Source organism: Hyposmocoma kahamanoa, unplaced genomic scaffold (assembly GCF_003589595.1).
Source record: "Hyposmocoma kahamanoa isolate Upper Pololo Valley unplaced genomic scaffold, ASM358959v1 76, whole genome shotgun sequence".
NCBI lineage: Eukaryota > Metazoa > Arthropoda > Insecta > Lepidoptera > Cosmopterigidae > Hyposmocoma > Hyposmocoma kahamanoa.
Genome location: NW_020653900.1, coordinates 7,905,581 through 7,931,565, shown reverse-complemented (window position 1 = coordinate 7,931,565; position 25,985 = coordinate 7,905,581). Strand labels below are relative to the sequence as shown.

The window sequence follows — 25,985 nt, the reverse complement described above, 5'->3', positions numbered from 1 at the left end:
TAAGGCAGGGGTCCCGGAGACCGTCTATCCAGTATTTCTCGAGTTCATTGACTGGCAAAATTTGTCAATAACAAAATTAAAATGAGAGCGCCCCGCTCAGTTGGCTCGCGTGTCTGCGCAACGGTTTCATCCATAAAACATGCGCAGAACACTGCATTGCTACAAAATGAAGTTTGCACAGTAACAGTTCTCGATGCTCTAAAATAATTTTTCAATTCCTTTCGGGACATAATGCAGCTATACTTGTAGGAAGTAAACGTACGGTTGTTGTAACATCATCGCTACCAATCGCTGCGAAAATGCACAGATGATCAATGTGGATTCGTGGAAAATAGTGTTGTAATCAATTATAAGTGTTTCATTGAAGACAGCGTAAGGGATATTTTTTTACCTACATTGTTGTTCATATTCCTAAAGCGTCTTTGTCATTTCTCCTTCACATTTCAATGCTTGTACTTACTTTAATGCAGCAGAAAGCTTAAAAATATTTTTATAATTTTTTTGGAAAAGTGAATCGGTGAATGCTATAAAAGTATCTAGTTTATTATATTGTCACACGTGGGAGTGACTTGCAAAAATGTTAATAGAGACTGTTTTTTAAGTACATACATAAGTAAGTATAATGGTTTAGTTAAATTTTTACATTGATAAACCAAGATTTTTAATTTTGTGAGTCCACGCTATGTCCCACACTAATCGTCCTCATTTTGTTTATTGTGTCGGGGATTGTTCGATTTATAAATAAAATGACAATTTTACTTTCTTTTTGCCAAATAAATAACAAGGTAGAAAAACAAATACACATATGTATTTATGTTTATAAGTAAATGATTTAGAGAATTGACGATAATTTTTTATATTGCAGTTAATAGAAACAATTTTTTAGTTTGATTAACAATAAGAATTATATTAATTTTATAATGAAACGAGAAGCCCTACAGATGTTTGATGTTCGATTTGACATTTTGGGAAAATTCAAAACAATCGATTTTTACTCAAATAATTTTTTGAAATTTTGCGACAGTGTTTTGTTTTGTTTTGTTTAATTTTATGTGAACAAAATGGTGTGATTTGATTTCGATAAACGGTTCCGTTTACTACAAGGAGAATTACGGTAATTGTTGTTGAAAAATAATTTATTTTTGTTTTAATTCTGTTCTCCAATAGCATACCCATGCTGAAATACGTGGTAATAAAAAAAAATAAACTGGGTTAATAAAAAAAATTGAAGAAACTGTCACTTATATGGCGTTTATCGGGACCGCCTAGTATGATTTAAGAAAACGTATTTTTGTTTGAGTAGTTTTAAATAAAATATCCACTGAATATCTTCCACGTTTGTGTCTGCAAAATTCCATTAAAAATTTTTTGTTATAGTAAATAAAAGCATTGTATATACAAAATAAGATAGGAAACCAAATTTTACCAAAACTTTAACTGAGTTTTAATAATGAGGAATATTTTTCAGACAATGGATAACGAGCAGCCTCATCAAGAGCTGGTGAAATGTGTCGTAGTGGGTGACACTGCTGTGGGCAAGACTAGGTTGATCTGTGCTCGTGCATGCAACAAGCATGTGTCTCTATCACAGCTGCTAACTACACATGTTCCTACTGTATGGGCTATAGATCAGTACCGGATATATAAAGATGTGAGTATATAAATTAAAGACTACTACTTAATAAATAATAAATAAATAACGCACACACTCAACATAGCCCTGCACTAGGGAAACCCTGGGTCGCGGGTGCCATGGACACACACATAGACAACCACAAATTACACCCAAACTCATGAGAGAAATAATTGTAGGCCATACAACTATTTCTCCCGGCCCGGGAATCGAACCTGGGACCTCTGCGTGGCAGTCCGGCATGGTAACCGTTCGGCCACGGAGGCAGTTATACCTTACCTTACCTTATACTTATACCTGTACTGTGGTATACCAAAAAAATATTACAATAGTTTATAGTACTATCTATTGATTCTATAGCGTAGCAGTAGAGCTCCTTGTGAAAGAGTCTACCTTACCTATTTTTGCCGCCAAGCAGTAATGTGAGTACTACTGTGTTCCAGCTGTGAAGGCTAAGGGTCTTGGTGAAATTACAGGCACATGGGACATGTCAATTTATATCTCAGGGTGGGTGCAGTGGCAATGCCCCTCAGATCTTTGCAATTTAAAGATCTGAGTGACACTGCAACTGTTATGGATGGTGTGTAGCTTACCATCAGGCACACAACTTGTTCAACCCGTCACTTGATATTATAAAAAAAGAGAGTGAATTTATTGGCTTCACTAGATTGTGATTATCTTCCGAAAGAGGGTTTATCATAATTCCTACTTTATCCTACATACATACCCTAAGACATGCTGACAATGTATGTTGGTATGAACAATCTTATATATAATAATAGCTACTGATAAATTCACCAGCTACTAACCATTCTTGAAGTTCTCGGGGATACATTACATTTATGTCATAAACAAATAAATGTATATCATTTTGTAGTAAAATAAATTTAATTTTTGCCTCATAGGTGTTAGAAAGATCTTGGGAAGTGGTAGATGGAGTAAATGTTTCTCTCAGATTGTGGGATACATTTGGTGACCATGAGAAGGACAGAAGGTTTGCTTATGGAAGGTAAGAATCATTTTGGTTCTACTTAAGTGAACAGAAGATACAGACACTTGTCTAGTTTAGGAGCCAGAACCTCTTACAATTTATTTTGTAACTACATTTTTCTATATTGTTTTGCTTGTCTGTGCTATTAATAATTATAAGGCTATTTTGAAAATAAAGATGTCCTTAAAAAAATAAAAAATCAGCAATAAGGAATGATATTTAACACTAATAATGGCTACTAAATGAACAAAATTTTAAAAAAGACTTTGCATTGACAATATGCTCATAGTTATATTTCTACTTACATGAAGGTATGAATGTTGTTCTGTTGTTATGCCTATCAATTGTAGGTCTGATGTGGTGCTTTTATGTTTCTCCATAACAAACCCAATTTCATTGAGGAACTGTGGGGCTATGTGGTATCCAGAAATAAGGTAAAGTAAATAAGGTATCCATTCACATAAGCTAAGTGTGTAGCATACCTTATAATGTGCATGTTTGTTTTCAGGCGATTTTGCCCAAACACACCAATTTTACTAGTCGGATGTAAAAACGATCTACGATACATGTACAGGGACGAAAAGTATCTGAACTTCTGTAAAGATCGGAGTCCCTTTGTAAGGTAATTATTGATCAACGCTACTAATCTTTTTTACCAATGGTTCAACAACGTTCTTTCTAATCTTATTTTCAGAGCACCAAGAAAAAGCGACTTAGTAATGCCCGATCAAGGCCGTGCATTAGCTCATGAACTCGGAATTTACTATTATGAGACATCAGTATTCACTTACTACGGCGTAAACGAAGTGTTTGAGAATGCTATACGAGCTGCTTTGATTGCTAGGAGGCAACAAAGGTTCTGGATGACAAATTTAAAAAGAGTACAGAGGCCTTTGCTGCAGGTAAAGTATTAGTAATTGTGTTTTAATTGTTGTCAATTATTAACAGTAAGATTGGAATACTCTTTAAATTATTCTAATATGGGTTCCTTTAGGCATAATGTAGATGCATGTGATTCATTACAAATAAGGTTCATCAGGGCACGATCCTGATACTTATGTTGTTTAAAATTTATGACTTTTCCAGGCTCCTTTCAGACCTCCCAGACCGATGGAACCAGAAGTGTCGATTGCAAACAGCACGTATTTGGAAAACATGGCGATATTGTTGCGTCAACAAGTGAGTTTAAGCTTAGTATAGTCTTAATTTTTATTCAAACAGATATTTTTAGCTCAAGAACTGAAGTTAGCTTAAGTTTCTTGCAATATTTTAAGCAATGAGACATTGCACCTGTTTAATTGTCATATACCAGGGTGTTGGAATTGAATAAACTTAATAAAAAACTTAAACAGCCTACAAGTTTTCCTCTCTCTGTACATAAATATAAAGTAAAAAATAGTTAGATCCAAATTCATATTTGTTGCAGTATTTCTCTGACATGGTAATAATTTGCGGCGCTAAAGGCTTCCCAGTGCATCGTTTCATGATGGCAGCCGCCTGCGAGGCCTTCCACCGCCTCTTCACCACAGACTCTGTGCATTTATCCACTGAACTGGCTAGATCTTCCAGTGAAAGCAGTATGGTGAGATTATTTGATTATTTCCACAGGGCATGGTGTGGTGCTATATATTTGATTTATTGATTAACGTGTTGAATTTTCAAAATTATCTTTTGTAGGTTAGCAGCATGGGTGAGGCAACTACGGGAGACTTCAATGAAGATACTGAATACTTGATCAGACAAGACCAAGCTAAACAGATGAGGTAATGAATAATACAAAATTTATTACACTTATTAGATATTTCCATAGGATTTCTAAATTTGACTAAGTAGCACTATCTTCTTGTCACGGAAGTGAATACAGAGTTTACCTATTTATCTACGTACACCAATTAAGAAACTAACTTTTCTAAATTAAGTCAAAAACAGTGTGCCCCTACTTAATGTTGATATGTATATCTATTTAATGAAATATACATTTATAAAATGATTTTTAATTACCTTCAAATACAAAATGCAAATATTTAGCTTTATATGAAATGGCCTGCCTAATTTTATACCTATTGATTTGCAAAATATGTTTCAATAAAAAGATGTATCAAGATTGTTTATATTTAGTTAAGTACCTAAACAAATGGACTATAATATCAGTAATAATGGGCACATTGTACCATCCAATTGGTGTGATTATACAATGTCTAAGGGTCGTATTCTAAAACTCTACTCAATGCTCAAGTCAGGATTTGAGTATGGTTTAAAGCACTCGAAATCATACTCAAGTCCCTGCCATTAGGTTCGTATTTCCAGTGCTTGTGTTGCCAGTGCAATCCTGACTTGAGCATTGAATAGAGTTCTAGAATACGACTCTTAGTAGCAGTAGAGCTCCCTTGCCTATTTTTGCCGCTAAACACATTAACGTGATACTTACGTACTGCGGTCCGGTAAGGGCGCTGAGGAAATTATAGGCACATGGGACTTGTCAACTTATGTCTCAGGGGTCACCCTGTGCGCAGTGGCACTGGCCCTCAGATCTTTGCGATTTAAAGCTCTTGAGTGCAACTGCTATGGACAGGAGTGTCGCTTAACACCAGGCGCACGACACGTTCGTCGCGTCACTTGGTATCCTAAAAAAATAATTATTAACTTTCAGAGTGTGGGATCAAATAAAGCGGCGATCGTCATGTCAGATCCTGCCGCTTAGCGATAGCTGCAAAAAGCCGCCGGATCTCTACAGAGAGGTCAACCATCCCGCTATTTACTCTATTCGAGTTGTCAAAGTAAGTTTAAGGCTTTTCTCTGATTCACGTTAGGACAGATGGCGTTGGTAGGCTTTATAATCAATTATCTTTACGAATATTAATATAATTTTAATTTGTATATGTGTATAGGTGTTCAGGCAGCTATGATTTTTCCGACTTTAGAGATTGTCTATGAACTTGTTAAAACAGTTTGTCAAAGAGATTATACCTAATTTCCAGTGCGACAAAGTGCAACACGCGACGTCACAGACGCAAACCATTGTAACCATGAGCAAGTTAATATCCCAAATCGTGATGCAGGAGATTATCAACTTTATTTACACCGGGGCTTTGGACAACAGTGCCTTTAAACAACAAGTGAGTTGTTATTTTGTTTTGTTTAGTATTATTATTTGTTTATAACTACAACTGATTTTAATTACACGTAATGTAAGCAGTGATTCGTATTTGGAAGACTGCTTGCCTTATAAGCACAATTTTTTTATTTGAGAAATAAATTAATTTCAATTTAATTTGCAGTAACCGTTGAACTGGCTTAAAGCTTTCTTTAGTGATATTATCTTACCTTTGGTTCTATATCCTATACTTATATTTTAATACGTAATATTGTCAAGAATATAAAGACGCAGTAATACTTTTGTGACTATAAAAAAATAATTTGTAGCAAAAGTTTTATCTTTTTAATTAAAAAAAAAAACGCTTTACCACCTCCAGGGTTCTTTTTGCGTGCAGTCAACGGTTGTCGCAAGTGGCCTTCCTCGCTTGTTGTATGAACGATATAAGGGACGAGGCTAGCTACAATCTCCGTTTAAAAACAAAATTAATTATTTACATCAATGTTGTGACACGCAGTGTGACATTTTGGAATGCAAATAACTTTTTCCCTCAAAATGGCAAGCTATGTCCAATCGTGATAAAGGGAACGATATTAGAAGAGGCCACTATAGATTTACTCGGATGTTTTTATACAGGTGTACACTTTATAAGAGCTATCAAAAACTTAAAAGAAGTAAGAAAGAAAAAGAAAGAAAGCACGTTACCTAATAATGAGTAAAACGACATCGATATTAGTGTCGTTTTACTCGTGAGGTAACGTACTTTCAATATCAGTTTTAAAGTTTTTTGATATCTCATATATTTACGGAATACATCTGAAGTGTCTGGACACTTTCATATCTTAGTATTATTGGGCACTGTTGTTTTTGTCTAAAAAAGAATACAAGTATATATTCTTTGGTCAATTTTTAAAACAATCTAAATAAATGAAGTCTTAATATTCCTTGACTGTATAACGTTTTTACCTGAGTATCATTTATACACTTAATAATTATATTATTTATTATAATTACACTCAATTACTTTCTTTTTTTTATTATTTATAATATGTGTAAACTAAAGTTAAAAAATAAATTAGCAAGTAACGTATTTATTTTTTTAAATAATAAAATTGTCTTCTGCAGTCGGCTGCTATTGGATTACTACTGGTAAATTATATTAATAAATAATACATAAAATCATTATTAATTTCTATCATTATAATTCTTTTATTGCAACACTCTGTATGCTCGTTTAGATGTTTATAATTTTTGTTTTTAAATTGTAGAAAAAATATAAAAATTAGCCCTTTTTTTGTTTTATAATTAACGCTAATTATATCACCCATGTTTATAATTTGTTTGTGTATCAAATTATTTAACATTTTAGTGTAATCAAAACACAGCGACTTGTAGCTATTATAGTCAAACGAAATGTTGTTATTTTCAAAATCCGATAATTATTGCCAGTTTAAAGTGAAAAATATCTTGTTAGGGCGCCTACACATTACACGCTGATAGAAGCGCCACTACTAATTTGCATACAATGTTTAGAAGCGCAGCTGGCGCGCCTCCTTTGCGCCACACACGAGCCATTTTTGCAGACTAGACATTATATGAAATTTTGCAGAGCTTCTATCAGCATCTAATTTCAAGGCGCCCTTATATCTTAAACATTTTAAGGGTCGATTAACAGTGCACTGACAAGATTTTTCCTATTAAGAACGTACTACCTTCATTTACAAGTTAAAAAAAACTTATTTTATTGAATATCACTATTATTATAATACAAAGATGGAACACAAAGAAAGATTCATTCGATACGTCTGGACTCGAACTTCGCCATACTGTGGCTGATTGCTAATTTAAGATTTTTCTATCCGAACTGGTTAACTAATAGTTTTGGAATGAGAAAAGTGTTTTTAAAGATACGAATGTTTTACTTAACGCACATTCCCTGTACATAAATATTCATGCACTTTTATAACTGAGAATTATTTCTGTAAGGTATTAGAAACACAGTACACGGTTTATGTACAGACACTAAGATCAGAATGTTCTAAAAAAAATTCACACTCCCTGTATTACCGTCTTTTTTTCAAGTAATGTTCAAGAAGTCGCTCACGATCAAAAATAACTTGTTAATATCAATGTTCGTATTGTCTCCTAATCTTAGGACCTCCAGATATCATAAAGAAATATTAGACAACATCACATCATTGCTCCGATCCCAAAATAAGTAACTAAAACACTTGTTTTATGGAAATTGGAAAGAACGATGGTACCACAACCACCCAGACCCGGGACAATAAAGAAAAGTTAGTTTCTACATTGACCCGGCAGGGGATCGAACCCGGGACCTCAGAGATGGCGATATCATGAAAACCGACGCGCAAGCCGTTCAACGGAGGTCATCATTATACCGGGAGCGGCGCGGTTTGACGAACAAATTTGACCACACGCGGTTGAGTGTTATCAATTTTATAAGCTCCGTATGGAGCTTATAACTTGCCGTCAAAATTTTATATTTTGACTTTTGGAACGAAATTTAAATTCCCAATTTGTTTGCTATAGGAGATTCGTCAAGCCGCCGAGTTATTAGGCTTCCACGAATTGACGAAGCTCAGTCAATTCATTTTGGACCAACACCTGTTATTCGATAAGGCGTTTATGCATCAATTTCATACGGTAAGTTTAATGTGGCATCTGTTCATTAAAATTTGAAATTTTTAGTAGCAGTACAGTTCCTTGCGAATGAGTTCGTTAAGGGAAGTACTGCCTAACCTTACCTATTTCTGTCACCAAACAGTAATGTGAGCATTACTGAGTTTCGATTTTGAAGGGTAAGGGTGCTGGTGAAATTATAAACAGATGGGACTTGTCAACTTATGTTTCAGGGTGGCAGGCGCAGTGGCAGTGCCCCTCAGATCTTTTTGATTTAAAGCACTGCATGGCACTGTAACTATTATGATCACACTTGTTCGGCCTATCACTTGGTATCATAAAAAAAGCTGGACATTCAAACAGTTTACACCATACCAGGAATTACCACGATACGTTTCAGGAATTTTCATAAATAAGACGTATTTCTTAAACCAACGAAGACACTAATAATGAATATACAGTGGTGGTCATATAATTAGGAACCTTTAGTCACTTGGTAGTCTTTTCATGTAACGCAATTAATTGGACGTCAAATATTAATTGACTACATTACGATATACATTCGCATACTAGTTTAAAAATACGTTATAATATTTAGACAATTGAGACAAAAATTAAAAAAAAAACAATGAAACAAAAACTGTTAACTACATTTTTCAGCGAATAAATATCTTGTATTCTTGTCATCGAGTATATAACCAGAAATAGAGACGAAATAAGGGTCATCCACCCTGGCAACTCATCAGTCAAATGGTACTGATATTACTTTTAAATATCAACTCTCGTTTGCGCTGAAAGCACAAATTAGAAAGCTGAAGTAGTACAGCGCCAACAACTGACCTGTGTGTGTGTGTACGTCTCCGTATAATCCAAAAATAGTCTGTATTTATTGTAATATGGTAATAAAGATATCTCTAACTATGGGGGGCTGTTCCATTCAGTGGTGTGGGAAAAACAGCAAAATGAATAATTTCATCGGTAATTAAATATTTAATAAGTAATTTTTCAATTTTCGTCCATTACAGCAAAGCTCAAGTTAAACTGGTCGATTTGAAGTGAAACAATTGACGATGCCCGTCAATCGGAGCCCAGTTGTCTCCGTGATGATTTGGCAGAATAGTTTTCAAACAAATTAAATGACATTTCGTCTCTATTTCTAGTTATATACTCGATGATTCTTGTATTCTTTTAAAAAAAAACTGTCAATATCCTTAGTACCTACTGACAATTGGACAACTAATTAGAAACCAAGTATGACTTGTGTTCGAAACTTGAATTTTATAACTAAAATACACTTTTCACAAGGACGTCATATTATGCATTTTGCCGCCTTTTCTTACTTGTTTAGTTCGGTTACCTTAGATCTGGCGAAATTATTAGAAACGTGTAAAAAGTAGAGCTGTGATTACTCTTGGTACTGCTACCAAGAAATATTATAGTGAATTTACATTTAAAACGAAAATGGACGCATCGAAAAATTGCCGATCGTTTAGAGTGTTCCGTAAAGATGGTCCAAGGAAGACCACTGTTCAAGAAGACATGCTTATGATTTGTTTAGCTAAGGCTCCTTTTAAAGGCCCCTTTAAAGGTTCTAATGTTATAAAAAAAAAGAAGTACTTTCACAAGACGACATTCGAAACGTGTCCGCAAGACTAGTCCGTAGACAGCTGGTTGAAGGAAAATTGTTTGGAAGGGTTGCCAGGAAAGTACCACTTCTTTGCAGGCAACATAGAGAAAAGCTTTCACTAGAAAATATGGCCGTTGGACTGTTCATAAATGGAAAAAAGTTTTATTTTCAGGTGAAACTAAAACAAAATTTGGTAATTTCCGACGGAAAACGATATGTACAAAGACCAATCAGCGAGGTTTTGAATAACAAGTACACTAAAAAGACAGTTAAGCACGGTGGTGGAATTGTTAAAGTGTGGAGATGTTTTTCGGGAAACGGGATCGGTACCGTGAGAAAGATTGAAGGTCTGATGGATCAGTATCAGTATCTTAGAGGAGACAATGATCCCATATTCCAACGAATATTTGCCAGTGACTTGGCTATTTTAACACAATAATGACTCAAAGCATACAGCACAAAGCGTTAAAGCGTTTCTCAGTGTTGTGACAGTATTAGAGTGGTCTGCCAATAACCCGGACTTAAACCCAAAAGAACATTTGTGGCACACTATAAGAAAACATTGTTGCATAAACATAGTATGTTACATTCGACACTATTATCGAACTTTACTATGCTTTTGTAGAATCATGGAGATGTATTTCTTTGGAAACATGTGAAAATTTATAGAATCAATGCCGCGTCGTTGTAAATCTGTAATCGACAACAGAGGCTACCCTACCAAATATTAATCACTTTTGGATGAAGTATTTATGCAAATTATTTGAGGTTTTCTTCACTTTGCTCGTGATTTTACTGTTGATTTTTTTTGTTTCTAAAAAGTTTTCCGGCACAATCCATTGTATTTTAATTCTCATTCTCTCATTGTATTTTAATGTTAAATGTTTTAATTTTGTAAAATTACCGTTGTTTATTATCGCTAAACTGGTATAATAATACATTTTATGTGCCGATACAACCTCGTAAATACGTCGATGCTCTCTCTATACACGTTAAAATTTAGTTATTAAGATAATTTGTAATAACAATAGAAGCAAGAGCCGATTTTTCTAATTCTATGACCACCACTGTATTTATATATTTTTTATGGAATAGTTTTATTACCTACTCATAAAGATTTGTTTTGATTTACCAACTAATTTATAAATGCTTCCTAATATGGGTAGATGGCGCTAATCCTAAACAAAATAAAAGAATAGCCGGCGGCACTTACCATAAAATTAGTGCAATAAATCAACCAAATGGCGCCATCTGGTTGATTTGTTTGTTATCAATAGAAATTATGTTATTACAAAAAAAGGTATTTGGTAATGGTAGCGACATCTGGAGTACCAATAGATACTAAATACTCGACTACTCTGCTTTGTATAGCCATTAGCAGTCCTCTTGACTTATTGGTCCATGGTTATACATACGTATACCGACTTTCTTACAATGGTATCTTATAAATTCATCAGGTTCATAAAGCGAGAAAAAGTTTTTATTTAACTTCTGCTCTTCAGTTTTTTCTTGCAATTTAATAAAATTAAACTAACATAAAACTGATTCGATAGATATAAAAAAAAAAATTACTTTTATTCATATTTAAAAAACTAACCTGATAAATTATGAACTACTTGTGAGCTACCGAAGCTATCTCCATAAAAATTACAAATATTTTATTTATTAGTGGAAACTATAAATAAATTGCTGATTTAAGAAATACGTTTTTTATACTATAATTATGTATACCAATTGTAAACTATACGTTTCCCAAATAATGAATAAATAAAAAATATTTAATGCTGCTCATGATAGTTCCCCTGCATCTGCTGTGGTTTCGGAGTAGGTACTCTATAATGTTCCAGTTAAAAAACATACACTAAGACCTAATAAGTAAATATTAACAAAAGTATTCTTTCAGCCTTTACCTCAAAGACTACGCGAAATGTATGTAGAGCGCAATCTCTTCGCCGATGTGACATTTGATCTGGATGATGGAATCCACCTCGCACACAGAGCTTTATTAATGGCCCGCTGCGATCCTATGAAGGCAATGTTCCAGGGCCACTTTAGGGAAAGCACTTCTAGAGTGGTAAGTCGAAAAGTGAAGCAGAACGTCATATTACGTAGAGTAATATCGCACACTGAGAACGAACACTATATAAAAAACTATTTATTTTTATTTTTAACGTCATCTTGGATTTAGAGTATGAACTTTATAATTCAAAAACCCCCGTATAACGTACGTTGTTTGCCTAGAATTTACTACATGACGTAATGCTGTATAAGGGGAACGGGGCGTAGGAGACGAGAGTTTTTTGGATAGTGTCGTTTTGCATTAAGTGTAATATGGTACAAGGTTGCTGAACCAGATCTATTCTGGTAGTGGATGAGTTATAGAGTAATTTATCCCTTTCTTTTCGAAGTTTAATATTAAATTTAATGGCACAATTTGTTGTTATGAATCCTTTGTGACGATATTGCATAATAAAAAAATAATAATTTATAGTCTGCCTTTTTACTGAGTAAAATGACAGTTCACAGCGCAAAAGTGTTGCCCGCTTGCGAGCAGCTAGTGATTGCAGTTGATAAATATTCTATCGACTAACGGCTGAACATTGGTCACGCTTATGGAATAAATAGTCGAACTTGTTTCATTTCAATCATCCTCGACCCATTGTTCATCACAATTACTGTTCAATTACTGTACAGCTCAAGTTCATTTCAATTGTCAAATTTTTTAAATTACGTATATACATACACTGTGTTTAGAACTATGTTTATGAAAAATACCAAGAGGAGCCATATTTTAAAGTTTTTCATTTTAATTCAATAAAGATAATCAAATCCGGCTATTATTATCAAAATATTAAATAAGAATAAAATATTAATAATGTTATTGTACAAATGTTATTTTACTCCGAAACATTTTATACATGAAAAGATTATGAGGAATAGTGATACTAAAGGAAATTCTCAAAAATACCTTTATTTGTTGTGGTAGGTGAAAATTTGTATAATACTTCTAAAAACTATGTAGGTTCCCCTTTATTTTAACTAAAACCACATTCAAAAATATTCGTTGAGTAAGGAATTGGAGTCATCATAATTTTCAGAACTTTAATTGTTCATTACTCAAAATCAAAAATTTTGCATTGTCACTGTCATACTCAGTGTGCGACATATTGGTCCGTTGTAAAGATACAATCATTTGATGTACTTACTCTTTTTTATCAGATCTCCTTCCCCGGGGTAAAGATGTACGCGTTCCACATACTCCTATGCTATATCTACTCAGATAAGATACCAATGGTTGAACCGACTCGATGCCTCGAGCTCCTCGAGCTTGCCAACCGTCTCTGCATGAATAGATTGGTCACACTGGTCGAGGCCAGGGTTATAGATCAGTTACAGCATCAAGATAGGTAAGTTCCTACTTTAATTATCACATCAAAGGCTTACTTCATAGCCTTCTTTGACAGGTCCATTTTGGTTTTTGACATTGATTTTTTTTAGACAAATTTGACATTAATAGTGTCAAACTTGCAACATTGCATTAGGGTAAGACGTTTGTGTCTGAGTTATATAATAATTAATTATCTGTATTTCAGATATCAGCTCTCTTCCGTGAATATTATAACATGGGACAGATTTCAAAATAATGTTGTTTTTAAAAGTAGGCTTATGGACGTTAAGTTTAAATTTAGTACTTAAAATTTTAGGTGTTATGGCGACCTCATTACCATCAATGCTAATTTCTAATAACAATACCCGACTACCTACCCAAATAACTAACTACTCTTACTACCTACTTTCTGTCACGCGTTTCATAGCTGGCAGGAATCTGGCCGTCGGCTGTGGCTGATTAGTCTCCCCCTCCACAATGACGGGCGTGTCACTTCCTTAAACTGTGCCCCCTGGTATATCCGGCTTGTCCGGGTCAGAGTTACTCTGGCTGGGAGTGGTGCCAATGAGCATGACCAATAAGAATTTTAGGTGTTTTAGCGACCCCTCTGGCAGTAGAATGAAAATGATTGAATGTGTTAGGGAAGATGTGTGGGTTAGAAAGGGAATGAAGCAACATTGGCATGAACATGAGTACGATCTTCAATGAGTCCATGTGCTATAAATAAGATATTTATGCTAAAGTAAACTTTAGCTTTATCTCTATACGATCGATTTTTTTAATATCCTAAAAATGAACGCTTTCCATCAGTCAGCCCTCCGTGATTCGCGGCGCGCGGCGCGGTAGACAGTGATTGTGTATTCCCCTCCTGTTTTAAGTGATTACGTAATATTAATCGTGTTTCTTTAATAACAGAGTCTGTGGCGATGACGATCAAGTGGTCGAGATAGCTTTGTCATTACTAGAGCCTGTCAAGGTAAGTTTTTGTTGAGCGATGAATTCAGACGCCATTAACATGATGTTAAGATTGATCAAGTACTAACCGGAATCGGTATCAGTGGCCGTTTTATGAAATAACTGTCTGCGTGCATTGCAGTTGCACAATGCAAATACGCTATGGGAGTGGTGCCAGTGGCGTTTGTGCGGCGCATATGACCGCGCCTGTCGCGCGAAACATCTCAGCCCCGCCACCAGGGACTACCTATCCGACAATCGATGGCCGCCTGTCTGGTAATTACCATATTCATAAGCATTTTTGTCTTGTAATTACCATATTCATAGACATAGGTTTTGTAATTATCATGACCATATTTGTCTGGTAATTGGTAATTACTACGTATATTATCCAAAACAGTTAAAAGTTTGAGTTCCCTTTGGTCTGCGGAGTGCGGGAAAAGTCTTAGAGGCTAAACTGGTGGCAGTAGAGCTCCTCGTGAGAGAGTTCGTCCAGGGAAGTACCCACCTTTCCTATTTCAGCCGCCAAGCAGTAATGTCAGCATTACTGTGTTCCAGTCTTGAAGGGTAAGGGTGCTGGTGAAATTTCAGGCAGATGAGACTTGTCAACTTATGTCTCAGGGTGACGGGAACAGTGGCAGTGCCCTTCAAATCTTTGCGATTTAAAGTTCTGAGTGGCACTGCAAGTGTTATGGACAGGCGTGTAGCAGCTGATCATTAGGCGCACGACGTGTTCGTCCCGTCACTTGATATTATAAAAAAAAATATTAAAGGGAGATATGGTCTGCGATGCGTGGAAGAGAACTTACTTTAACTAGTCTTGAGCGTTTCTTCCATGTGCGAATGTCATATGAATCTGTGAGCTTTTGGGCACCTAAAGCTATTTAATGAGCAAATGTTAGGCGGAGACATCGAGTATATAACCAGATATAAAGACGAAATAAGGGCCATCCATCCCTGGCAACTCATCAGGCAAATGGGTCTTATATCACTTTTAAATATCAATTCTCATTACAGCAAAGTTCAAGTTCAACTGGTCGATTTGAAGTGAAAGAATTTTTCTGTTTCCTCATGCTCCTACTGTAGGAGCACGAGGACTAAAACACCAATGTCACGATCAACTTATTTCAAAAGTTTTAATTTGAAGACTAAATTGCTGATTAAACGAAATAAAAATTAAGATTTGCGTAGTAATTTCGATTATTAGTGATTGAATGATTAAATGCCATCACTACCTTTCCACTGACAATCTATTGAGATTCAACTGTCATTGCAACTAGATTTTAGCAGAATAACAAATATTGTCATAATTGCAATATAATAATAATTAATTAATAATAATTAATTTAATTTTAATAATTTTAATTTTAATAATTTTAATTTTAATTTTTTTAATTTTAATAATTAATAATTAATAATTAATTTTTTAGGCCTTGGGAGAGGCGAGAGTTTAAAATAAATATGATAATAATAATAATAATAACGCACACACTCAACATAGCCCCGCACTAGGGAAACCCTGTATCGCGGGTGCCGTGGACACACACAGACAACCAAAATGACACCCAAAGTCACGAAAGAAATAAATGTAGGCCATACAAATATTTCTCCCGGCCCGGGAATCGAACCTGTGACCTCTGCGTGGCGGTCCGTGGCATGGTAACCGTTCGGTCACGGAAGCAATTAAGTCTCAGTGGAGTTTCGCTGGAATTACATTGACCATCGATTTCAAGAATATTAGCAGATAGGTCTCTGACCTCAGGCAGCTGATGGAAGAAGTCGTCTCCTAACGACCGCCCACTGCAAAGCGTAGCAGTATCCGCAAACTGCGGTATATGTTTTGTAAAAAGTCATGGAAGAAAAGTTGTTTATGAAACCTATTAGTAATATAGATAGTCCTTTGAGGTTGTTAGTATTTAACAAATAACCTTGATACGTGAGGCGCACTATAAGTTTCCGGAATGAATAAAAAAAAAAGTACTATGAATGGTCAGAAATGAATTTATTGTTTCTCAAAATATTCTCCGTTAGCGTTAATGCACTTTTTCATACGAATGAACCAATTTTGAAAACATTTATGCCACTCCTCCGTGACAATCTCTGAAACATATTATTTTTCATACTCTTCGACATCCTCTTCAGGTGATAAGAGGTCCCGTGGCCGGAGAAATATTGTGTGTCCATGGCACCCGCGATACAGGGTTTCCCTAGTGCGGGGCTACGAGTGTGTGCCTCTGTAAAAAACGCTTGCATATGACGCGTAACAGAGATCAATTATCTCTGTTACGCGTCATATGCAAGCGTCAATACACGCTGCGTAATGATGTGATAGCTTAGACGAGGTCTTGCCACTTTAATAGAAAAACAAAATTTTATAATAACTTTCTATTTCTAGGTATGTGAAAGAATACGACTATTACCAGAAGTGCCTGACGGAACAAAGTAAGGAGATGAAGGATATTCGTCCCAATACATCGGTGCAGGCTAGTCAGCAGACTGGCTGTCTCTGTTTCGCTAGTAAGTTAATCTTAAGAAGATGTAATTTTCTAACTTGTTTCTAATCTGATGTTCTGGGTAGCGCCCCGAAGTGAATTCTGTTGTTCTGGTACTCATAGCATCGGGAATCCCCAGGTAATTGGTGTAGTTGTCTGGCGCTTTATTATTATTGAATAAGTCTATTACATTGGTGAGAAGATTATTTAAAAATCTCTCACTATGTCACTAACGGCGACGAATGGCGAAAGCCAGTACAAACAATCTATAACAAAAACACATAAGAGAATTTCGACGGCTCGGTAACTGGACCCATAGCTCAGTTGGTAAGAGCAATGCAACATGGACGTGGGTTCAAGTCCCAACGGGTCGACGAAAAAATGTTTCTGTGTTCCATCTTTGTATTCATAATCCTAACTTTATTAAGCTGAAGATCATGACCTGCACAGAAAAGAGTTTAAAATTGCTTGCCCGAGCAAATTTAACGTATCTCCCATTGACTTACAAAAGTATCTCCGCTAATTTTGATGGTTATTTGTAATTTACTTTGTTTTTTTTTTACAAGAAATAACATTTAGATACCATAGGAAATGCAACTATTTTTCCGGATTTAAATCGCGTATATTTGTTTTCTCAAACAAACCGACGTTTTGGGCCCTTTACAGGTCCCATGGTCACGGTTGACTGAGGTGGTACAGTCTTCGAGTTGATTGGTCGGTTTGTTTGAAAAAACAAATATGCGCGATTTAAATCCGGAAAAATAGTTTCATTTCCTATGTGTAACAATCACGAAAACCTAAGAACTCGATATTTAGATACCACTTTTAGGTTTGACTGACTGACTTAGGCTTGTATACGATTTCGAAAATGTTTATTTCGTTACGCTTTTTATTTTTAAATGTTCTTTGAAAAAATAAAGGCAAAATATTTAACTATTACTTATGTTTTAATTACTATGAAACTATTTAAAACTTTACAACTCCCGGGGTCATCTGTACATTATTGATACGAGCCCTGTACCCCACCTACGAGCCACGGTGGGGTCGGGCTCGGCCTGCGGCGCGTGGTCGCTTTCGGATTACGGGGTGTGCTTATGCTCTTCGGTGGCACAGTGATTAGTACTATGGGCGCTTGATGTGGAGGTTCCAGATTCGATCCCTTATTTGAGCCAATTTATGAAAAAAATATTTTTAAGTTGGTCCTGGTCAGGGTATTCTGGGTATTGCTTTCAGAATTATCGTTACTCTGGTACTCATAGTACAGCAAATTCCCTAGTTTGAGACCAGAAATTTGGAGTGATTGTCTGGCATATTTTCCTTAAATACTTCTCTTTTGGGTATATCTTCCATTAAAAAAGAATCTAACAGAGAGACAGTCGAGATACAACGACGCTATAAGTTGTATAAGTAAATAAGATATTATTTCCACTACATCGGGAAGTATGCCTTACATTTTGAACAATTGTGAAATCTAGTCCCCGTATACTATCTACGTAAGGTGGCGTGCGGACGCTTCGGGCTTCGCCCTCCTCTAGACCTCGGCCTACGGCCTTGATAAACGGTAAAAAGTAAATTTTGAATGCAAATTATTATTAAACACCCATAGAGAACCCCTCATCACGATTTTCAGTAGAATTAGAGCAAAATTTTACCAACGCTAAAAAAAGTTTGTTAGGCAGCCTTAGGCATATTAAAAAATGGCGAAAAATAAATTTTGACCGGAAATTATAATTAAACACCCATAGAGACCCTGCCTATTTTCAAGTGAATTAGAGCAAATCGTCATCTACCGCCAAAAAATACTTCTATGGCAGCCATATTGAAAAATGGCGATAAACTAATGCTAAATTTATTTATTTATTTATTACATATTGCTTACAGTCAACCCAAACGCAATAGTAAGACTTAAAGCTAAATGTACAATCAATCTTAAGTCAATTACAAAAGTGTATAAAATATGAAAATAGATAAAATTATAAATACAATACCATAAACAATAAATTATTACAGATTAACATTAATGACAAAAAGCGATAAAATCCATTTGTTATTACATTTTAAACTAACACTTAATACTGCTGTCTCCGGTCAAGGACTCCAGTTAGCGTCCTGCGGAAAATATGAATTTTGTTTCTGAGCATGCAAAAAGGTCCAATGAGGAGTCGAAGTTAAGCAACTGATTTAGATACCTAAGTGCTCGGGGCAGGGGGGCCATCTCACTCACTCTACATCGTGTGGTAGGTACTGCAAATAACCTCATTCTATGAAATCGTACCAGATTAGTTCTAGGTACCACAAAGCCTACCTTGGACAACAAAAATGGGTTGTATATTATTCCCTGTACCAGACGAAACACATAAGTTACCAGAGCCAGATTGCGTCTTAGAAGTGAGACGCATTCTGTAATTTACCATGCCTAAAATAAATGCTGTGGGATAAAGTAGGGGTAATATCCGTACATCTTCTTGTATAAGTTTCGAGCAAATGTCTGCTGAATTTTCTCTAATGTTTGTGTGTGGTTGTGATGGACGGGGTTCCAAATGATAGCGTTACATTCCAATTTGCTTCGAACTAAAGAGTTATACAAAAGACACGACGTGAGGTTGGTTTTTACGACTATGATTGTTTTAAGACGAAACCGAGGCACTTGGGGGAAATTTTTGTGATATGTTCTCGGAAAGTGAGCTCAGTGTCGAACCATGTGCCTAAGTCTTTGACTGATTTAGATCGACTAATCCGAGTATCATTTATTTTATAATTACTAGTTACCTGTTTGCGAGCACGAGAAAAAGACACAACTGTACATTTCTCAACATTCAACTGTAAACTATTATATCTTCCCCGCCTGTTCACGTTATCAATGTCCCTTTGCAAGAACACACAATCTGCATCAGACTTAATCGTCCTGGCCAATTTAACGTCATCTGCGAACATGAGACACTCGCTGTGTCGGATAGTCAGTGGCAAATCATTTATTACAATTAAAAACAGGAGTGGTCCAAGGCAACTACCTTGACCTACACCAGAGTTTACTTGATAAGGTAGAGATAAGCATCTATTGTAATATACATATTGGTGACTGTTTGCCAAGTAGTCCCGCGAAAAATGCGGTTAGGTTTTTTGAGAAACCGGTAAGTATTAATTTCCTTAGTAGAACAATAACAATCAATTTGATCAAATGCTTTCTGGAAGTCCAAGTAAACTACGTCAACTTGCTTTCTGGAGTCTAGCTCGTCAGAGATGGTCGTGGTAATATTCATAAGATTGGAGGCAGTAGAGCGACCTGTAAGAAATCCGTGCTGTTAATCACAGAACCACCCCTTAAGTTGTTCATAAATATACTTGTACAAAACGGTTTCCATAACTTTTGCAAAAACAGATAAAACAGCCACGGCGCAATAATTCCTTATTTCAGGTTTGTGACCCGATTTACGTATTGGTAGGACTTTTGACGTTTTCCAAACATTGGGATATGTATTGCATTTTAGGGACAAATTAATGATATGGCATAGGGGGTTAGTGAATGCTTCCCTGCAATCCTTTATTATCCTAGGTAGTTTATTGGTTTAATGCTAACAATTTATTGCTTAATGCCAAGAAGACAAAATGTGTTAAATTTGAATTACCTAACGTAAAATCGACTAGTCCAAGCATAAAAATAAACGGAGAAAAGTTAGACCTTGTTAATAAAGCAGTCTTCTTGGGAGTGACCTTAGATAGTAAAGTTCAGTGGTTTCCACATATATCATCCCTGGCCAGCAGATTAAGCTCCGCTGCATACGCAGTCCGCAGAATACGTGAGCTTACCGATGTTAGTACTGCTAGACTAGTTTACTTTAGTTACTTCCATGGTATAATGTCCTACGGGATTCTCATGTGGGGTAAAGCGGCAGATATTCAAACCATATTTGTATTGCAAAAACGAGCGATTCGTTCTGTGTACCGTCTAGGCTCTCGGGTATCTCTCAGAGAAAAGTTTAATAATAATAATAATAATAACTTTTTATTTCGAGTAACAATAGACTCACTTGTTAGTACATACATGTGAACTTAATCTAAAGTTAGTAAAACTTAAAATTAAAAATTAAAATTGAATTTAAATTAAAATGAAATTAAAATTGAATTTAAATGAAAATTTAAGTTAAATTAAAATTGAAAATAAATTAAAATTGAAATAAAATTAATATTGAAATAAAATTAAAATTAAAATTGAACTTAAATTAAAATCTGATTACATGCTTGGGAGCATGTAACCCGCAGCAATGCCTAATATAGGGGCAGTCATCCCTGTCCCCTATGACACGGAGAGCGGAGTTGGGGCTGGCCCGCACGCGGCACACCAGGGACGCACACCTCTTGCGCACAGTGGCGTCCATGCCGTCCACGCGCGCGTCGGCGAACATCCCTGATGCGCTACAGAAGCGGGGCAGCCCCATCAACACCCGGAACGCGTTATTGTATTGAGTCCGTAGGGCCCTGTAGGCCCGGTTCGTAAACTCTCGCCACAGACTACAGGTATAAAAGGAGGTACAGTACGCTCTAAAGATCGTTACTTTTACCTCTCCCGAACACCTTGCGAATCTGCGTGCGATCATATTCGCCCTGACCGACAAAGCCCTACGTTCCCTTTCCATGTCCTTATTGTCATTGAGATCAGGCGTAAGTATATGCCCTAGATATTTAAATTGATTTACCCTCTGAAGGTCTATACCATTAAGTTTGATTTGAGGTAGCTCAGAGTTATACTTACGCCCGTTCCCAAATACCATGTATTGGCTTTTACGTGTATTATATTTAAGTCCGTGGTCTATCGCATACCCCTCACACACTTTTAATAAATTACGCATACCGCAGATTGATGCACTCAGCACTTAAGGAGACTGGTATCATGACTATGGCATCACAGTAAATTTACTCAAATATTTTATATGCCCGTAAAAATATACATAATTTCAATAATAATAATAACGCACACACTCAATAAGAAAGAAGATATCCATAATATTAACCTTAGAGCTCCAAACTCATGGTACCACGATTTCGTTTAACCAAGGTAAACAACTCTTTTATGGGGAACTGTATTTATACGTTTTTACAATGAGATTCCGGAGCATATATTAAGTTTATCATTTCCTAAGTTTAAAAACTACATTAAAAATATTTTGATCGAAAAATCATATTACAAAATTGAAGACTACGTGTTAGATAAAGATGTATGGAAAGACGACATGGCTCCAGAATCCACACAAATTTGATTCAAAGTGTATTCCATAGCATTTAAGTTTATTTGAAAAGAGCAATCCCTAGAGTTTCTTGCTCGTTCTTCTCAGGGAGGTCAGCGTAGTGAACGAGCAGTAGCTTAAATGTGACGTTTTCAAGTATAAATTTATTTTACCTATGGAATAAATAATCTTTGACTGTGGAATACCGTCCGGGCCTTGGGTCAGTTTAGGCTTGAGTTGTTTCATAGCGCTATAAATATCAAATTTCGTTATTTGGTCTACAATAATATGTCGATCGGACAACAGCTGGTATGATGAGCGAATTGGCGCAGCTGCAACAGCAAAAGCATCACTGGGATTCAATATGGGAGCCTATGTCGGATAGACGTTTTTGAAAAATGTTGCGAAATCGTCTGCGACTTCCTGTGAATTGGATCTCCCGAACAAAGACGGATCGTTTGATTGTCTAATCGATTTAACATGCGACCAAAATGCTCTTGGGCTAAACTTGATATTGTTTTCTATTTTATTTATATGAGCACAGTAACATTCAGCCGTCAGCAACTTGCATCGTTTGCGATAAAAATAGAAAAACCCGTAATATAGTAATATATACTTAGTACTTTTGAATACAGTATGGTAGTGATTTTTTATTTTCAATAAATTAATTAGCTCCGAGCTATACCAATCAGGATAATGAGAAATTTTGTGATATGTGTTGATCTTATATGGAACGGTAGAGTCAAGTGTATTATTAATTAGATTGTAGAAATGTTTGACGGCTGTTAAATGGCACTTAGTATGGGACTTTACTTTAAAATCGGGTACCACATGAGAACTTTCTTTACTTATTGCTTCACTGATCGGTGTTACAAAAATACATGCAGATAATTAAATATACATAGTGGTGATCTGAATTACGTTGCAAAACTAATTCAGAGTACCTACTAGAGAATGTGAGTGCTAATGAAAAATTTTACTTCCTACAGCGATGAACTATGCATCAATTATATTTTCGGGCATAGTGTACAAATTATTTTCTTTTTTATAATTCTGTTTAAAAGTTAGCATTTTTTATATTTAGATAACGCCTAAGAGAGTGACCTACACTTATCGATACGAAATTGGCTTGGGTCGCTCAGAAATAGCTTTATGTCTATGAAATAAGAGTGAAATAGACTTCGTTCGTTTCGCCTGCGTGTCGTTCGTTTTCGACTACGTACAATTTTTTTTTCTGACCGTTTCAAGCCGTTAATTCGTTTACACTAACCTATTTTCTGTCCTAATAAAACAATATACTTTATGTTACCTTCCTTTGTGTTGTGTATGTTGTAGGCAAAGTGCGTCGCGAGAGCGAGCCGGGCCCTGACGCAACGACGGCGCTATGCCGTAGCGCTGATGTACCTCACCCGCCGCTCTGACACCTGCCTTACTGGAGGTCGGTCTGCTTTTTAAATTTTGCCTAATCCTACTTATGATTTAAAATCGGATTAAGACTAGTCTTTATACTATAAATAATAACACTTAATAGCTGTTGGGCGGCTAATGGAGCATTCACACCGGGTCGTCTGCCTTCGGCAGACTACTTCGTCTTGCCGAAGACAGTCGACTCGCCGTTTACACGTGGTGGCGCCATAAGGCGCCAAATTGTACATAGCACAATGAACTTGCGGTAGATGCGGGAATTTCCGAGACTGCGCGAGGACCCTTCGGAAGACGTGCGACCTGTTTTTTGGCTCACACATAAAGTTCATTATGCTATGGGTACAAACAATCGCTTCCATTCCGCTCCGGAGCAATGTAAATTGAACGTAAATAAATATTTTGCTTTACTTTGAGAACCCTCTCCTCGAAGCGAACGTTCTCCACTAACCGCTTTATGTCTACCGAACTTATTTTCCTCTGATTTTTCACCGACAAAAAAAGGAGGAGGTTTTTTGTGTGTATGTTACGCGATAACTCCGGTATCTGTGAACCGATTTTGATGATTCTTTTTAGTTGGAAAGAGGGTACCTCCATAGTGATCCCATTTAATTTTGAACAAAATTATCCACCTCTAAGGGTGGCTGTTCACGCTTTAAGATTCATTTTTATAAATAGCGCCTAAATTTTATTATAAGGAGCAATTATTTTAATGGTTGATGTTGCTATTCCCCAATTCAAGGCGTTTTTCTCTCTCAATATACTTTGAGTATTGAGAACCGATTTTTATTATCTCCTGTATCAAGGTCCGTATAGTGGCGAACTAGGGGATGAATCCGGGTTTGCGCACTTTCCGGTAACCGATTTCAATAAAACTTGGCAAACAGATGTAATTCCACGTACTTTTGAGGTCGGTTTTTTTAGTACTCTGTACTGAGATTATCAGTAATGAGTTTGTACCTATTTGATATACAGGGTGATGAAAACATAAGAGAGTTTGCTCTATAATAAAAAAAAAACTATTTTTCTTTTTAATATTTAACAATTAAACAAGTTCTGACGGTTTTCCTAAAAACACCGAATTTGATTGACAACGCGTCCCGGTGCTAAAGAGAGCAATTCGGATGTGGAGTCCAATAATTAATATTATTATTTTACGTTACTCATACGCTAAAATGATCGTGACAATTATAACAATAACAAAAAATAATTACAGATATGTTTTATTAGTAAAAAACGTAGTTTTTTTATCACCCCGTATAGGTCCTTTACATACTGTTTTTATGAGCGTAATCCTGATACACAGATTTTATTCTACTTCATTTAATACGAACAATTTCTCTCCAGATCTCTCCGTTTCGCGGTGCTCCTGCCAGTGTCAATGTGTTTCATGAGCACGATACTGACTATACTCGTACTGTTCCACGTTTACACCTAAATAGTAATTATAATTCGAATTAATTACCACTAACTATGGATTATAATAATTTCTAATTATTTATAGTGTTGCACTCTCGTAATGTTAATTGTAATTTGATAGTAAACACTTGACTGCTATTTTTACGTCACGTTAAGAAGTCGGTATTTCAGAATATTTAGCTCATTAGAATCATTTCTAAATTCGTAAATCTTTTTATCAATTATTAATTAAAACTGAAGGGATGTTGTTGTCGTTATTACTCCGTACACTTTGTATTTGATCGCGCCCAGCTGCATGTGCGATCATGTATGCGGTAGCAATAAGCTGACGTCATTAATATGTACTGTCTCCTTGTCATAACTAACGCATTTCCATATCTCCAATGAATACTTTAACTGTCTCCGTGGCCGAACGGTTACCATGCCGGACTGCCACGCAGAGGTCCCAGGTTCGATTCCCGGGCGTGCATTATTATTACTACGCCCTTAATTTTTGGATCAGTTCTGTTTTTATTTTGTTTTTCTTGTTTTTTCACAAAATTCTGGAAGCATAATATTACTAAACAAATATGGCTGTATACAAAAATAACAGAAAATTACCAATAAATTTAATAAAGTTGGCATTGGAGACATAGATTTGCACTTTGGTAATTTTCGAGATGTTGCCATACAAAATTTATTTTTTCTTGGAAAAATGTCAATTACGCTGATTTTGATTTACAATAAAACTGGAACCAAATAATATATAAGAAAACCGAGGATTGTAAACCTCGGTTCGCGGATTCTAGATATGTTATTAACTCAATTTCGCTAATAATGGCTTGGATACAAGTCCTTGGAGCCATGTCTTCGTTTAATTATCGGGATTCTCGATAAATATATTCCATTGTAGTTCTAATACATTATGTTTTCACTGTCCATTAAATCTCTTAGGTCCCTTGTTTGTGTTTGCTAAATAGTCTTTTAAGCGGCAGGATTTACTCATTTAAATCACGTCACTTTGAACAAAAATTTTACATTCGTAATCAGTGGAATTTTCAGGATAAAATCTGTTGTGGTTTGGTTTAAAATAAGGAATATAGTTCTAACTTACTTCATCA

General features: G+C 35.8%; 1 protein-coding gene across 4 annotated transcripts; it reads left to right on the top strand.

The window, feature by feature from the left end:
* The first annotated feature begins 235 nt into the window (after positions 1–235).
* LOC113232421 (rho-related BTB domain-containing protein 1) lies at positions 236–25,985 on the top strand. Of its 4 annotated transcripts, none has more exons than XM_026467138.1 (20): positions 236–372; positions 1,469–1,651; positions 2,539–2,642; positions 2,975–3,058; positions 3,133–3,246; positions 3,319–3,526; positions 3,711–3,803; positions 4,051–4,206; positions 4,302–4,387; positions 5,275–5,401; positions 5,603–5,740; positions 6,844–6,867; positions 8,272–8,385; positions 11,892–12,062; positions 13,208–13,395; positions 14,292–14,352; positions 14,473–14,606; positions 16,726–16,847; positions 23,377–23,482; positions 24,814–25,985. In XM_026467138.1, exons 2-19 carry the CDS (start codon positions 1,472–1,474, stop codon positions 23,463–23,465), a joined length of 2,193 nt encoding a protein of 730 aa, XP_026322923.1. In that variant the 5' UTR covers positions 236–372; positions 1,469–1,471; the 3' UTR covers positions 23,466–23,482; positions 24,814–25,985. The 4 variants fall into 4 exon arrangements, with proteins under 4 accessions (XP_026322923.1, XP_026322924.1, XP_026322925.1 ...); XM_026467139.1 differs by lacking the exon at positions 236–372 and adding an exon at positions 1,041–1,114; XM_026467140.1 differs by lacking the exon at positions 236–372 and having other exon boundaries at positions 1,472–1,651; positions 23,380–23,482.

What these genes read in the sequence shown, in the direction of transcription:
- LOC113232421 (XM_026467138.1), top strand. Translation starts at nt 1,472, where the DNA reads ATGGATAACGAGCAGCCTCATCAAGAGCTGGTGAAATGTGTCGTAGTG. An exon ending in ACAGTGCCTTTAAACAACAA is followed by an intron (nt 5,741 to 6,843) that starts GTGAGTTGTTAT and finishes TGTCTTCTGCAG; the next exon opens with TCGGCTGCTATTGGATTACT. An exon ending in TGGCTGTCTCTGTTTCGCTA is followed by an intron (nt 16,848 to 23,376) that starts GTAAGTTAATCT and finishes TTGTGTATGTTG; the next exon opens with TAGGCAAAGTGCGTCGCGAG.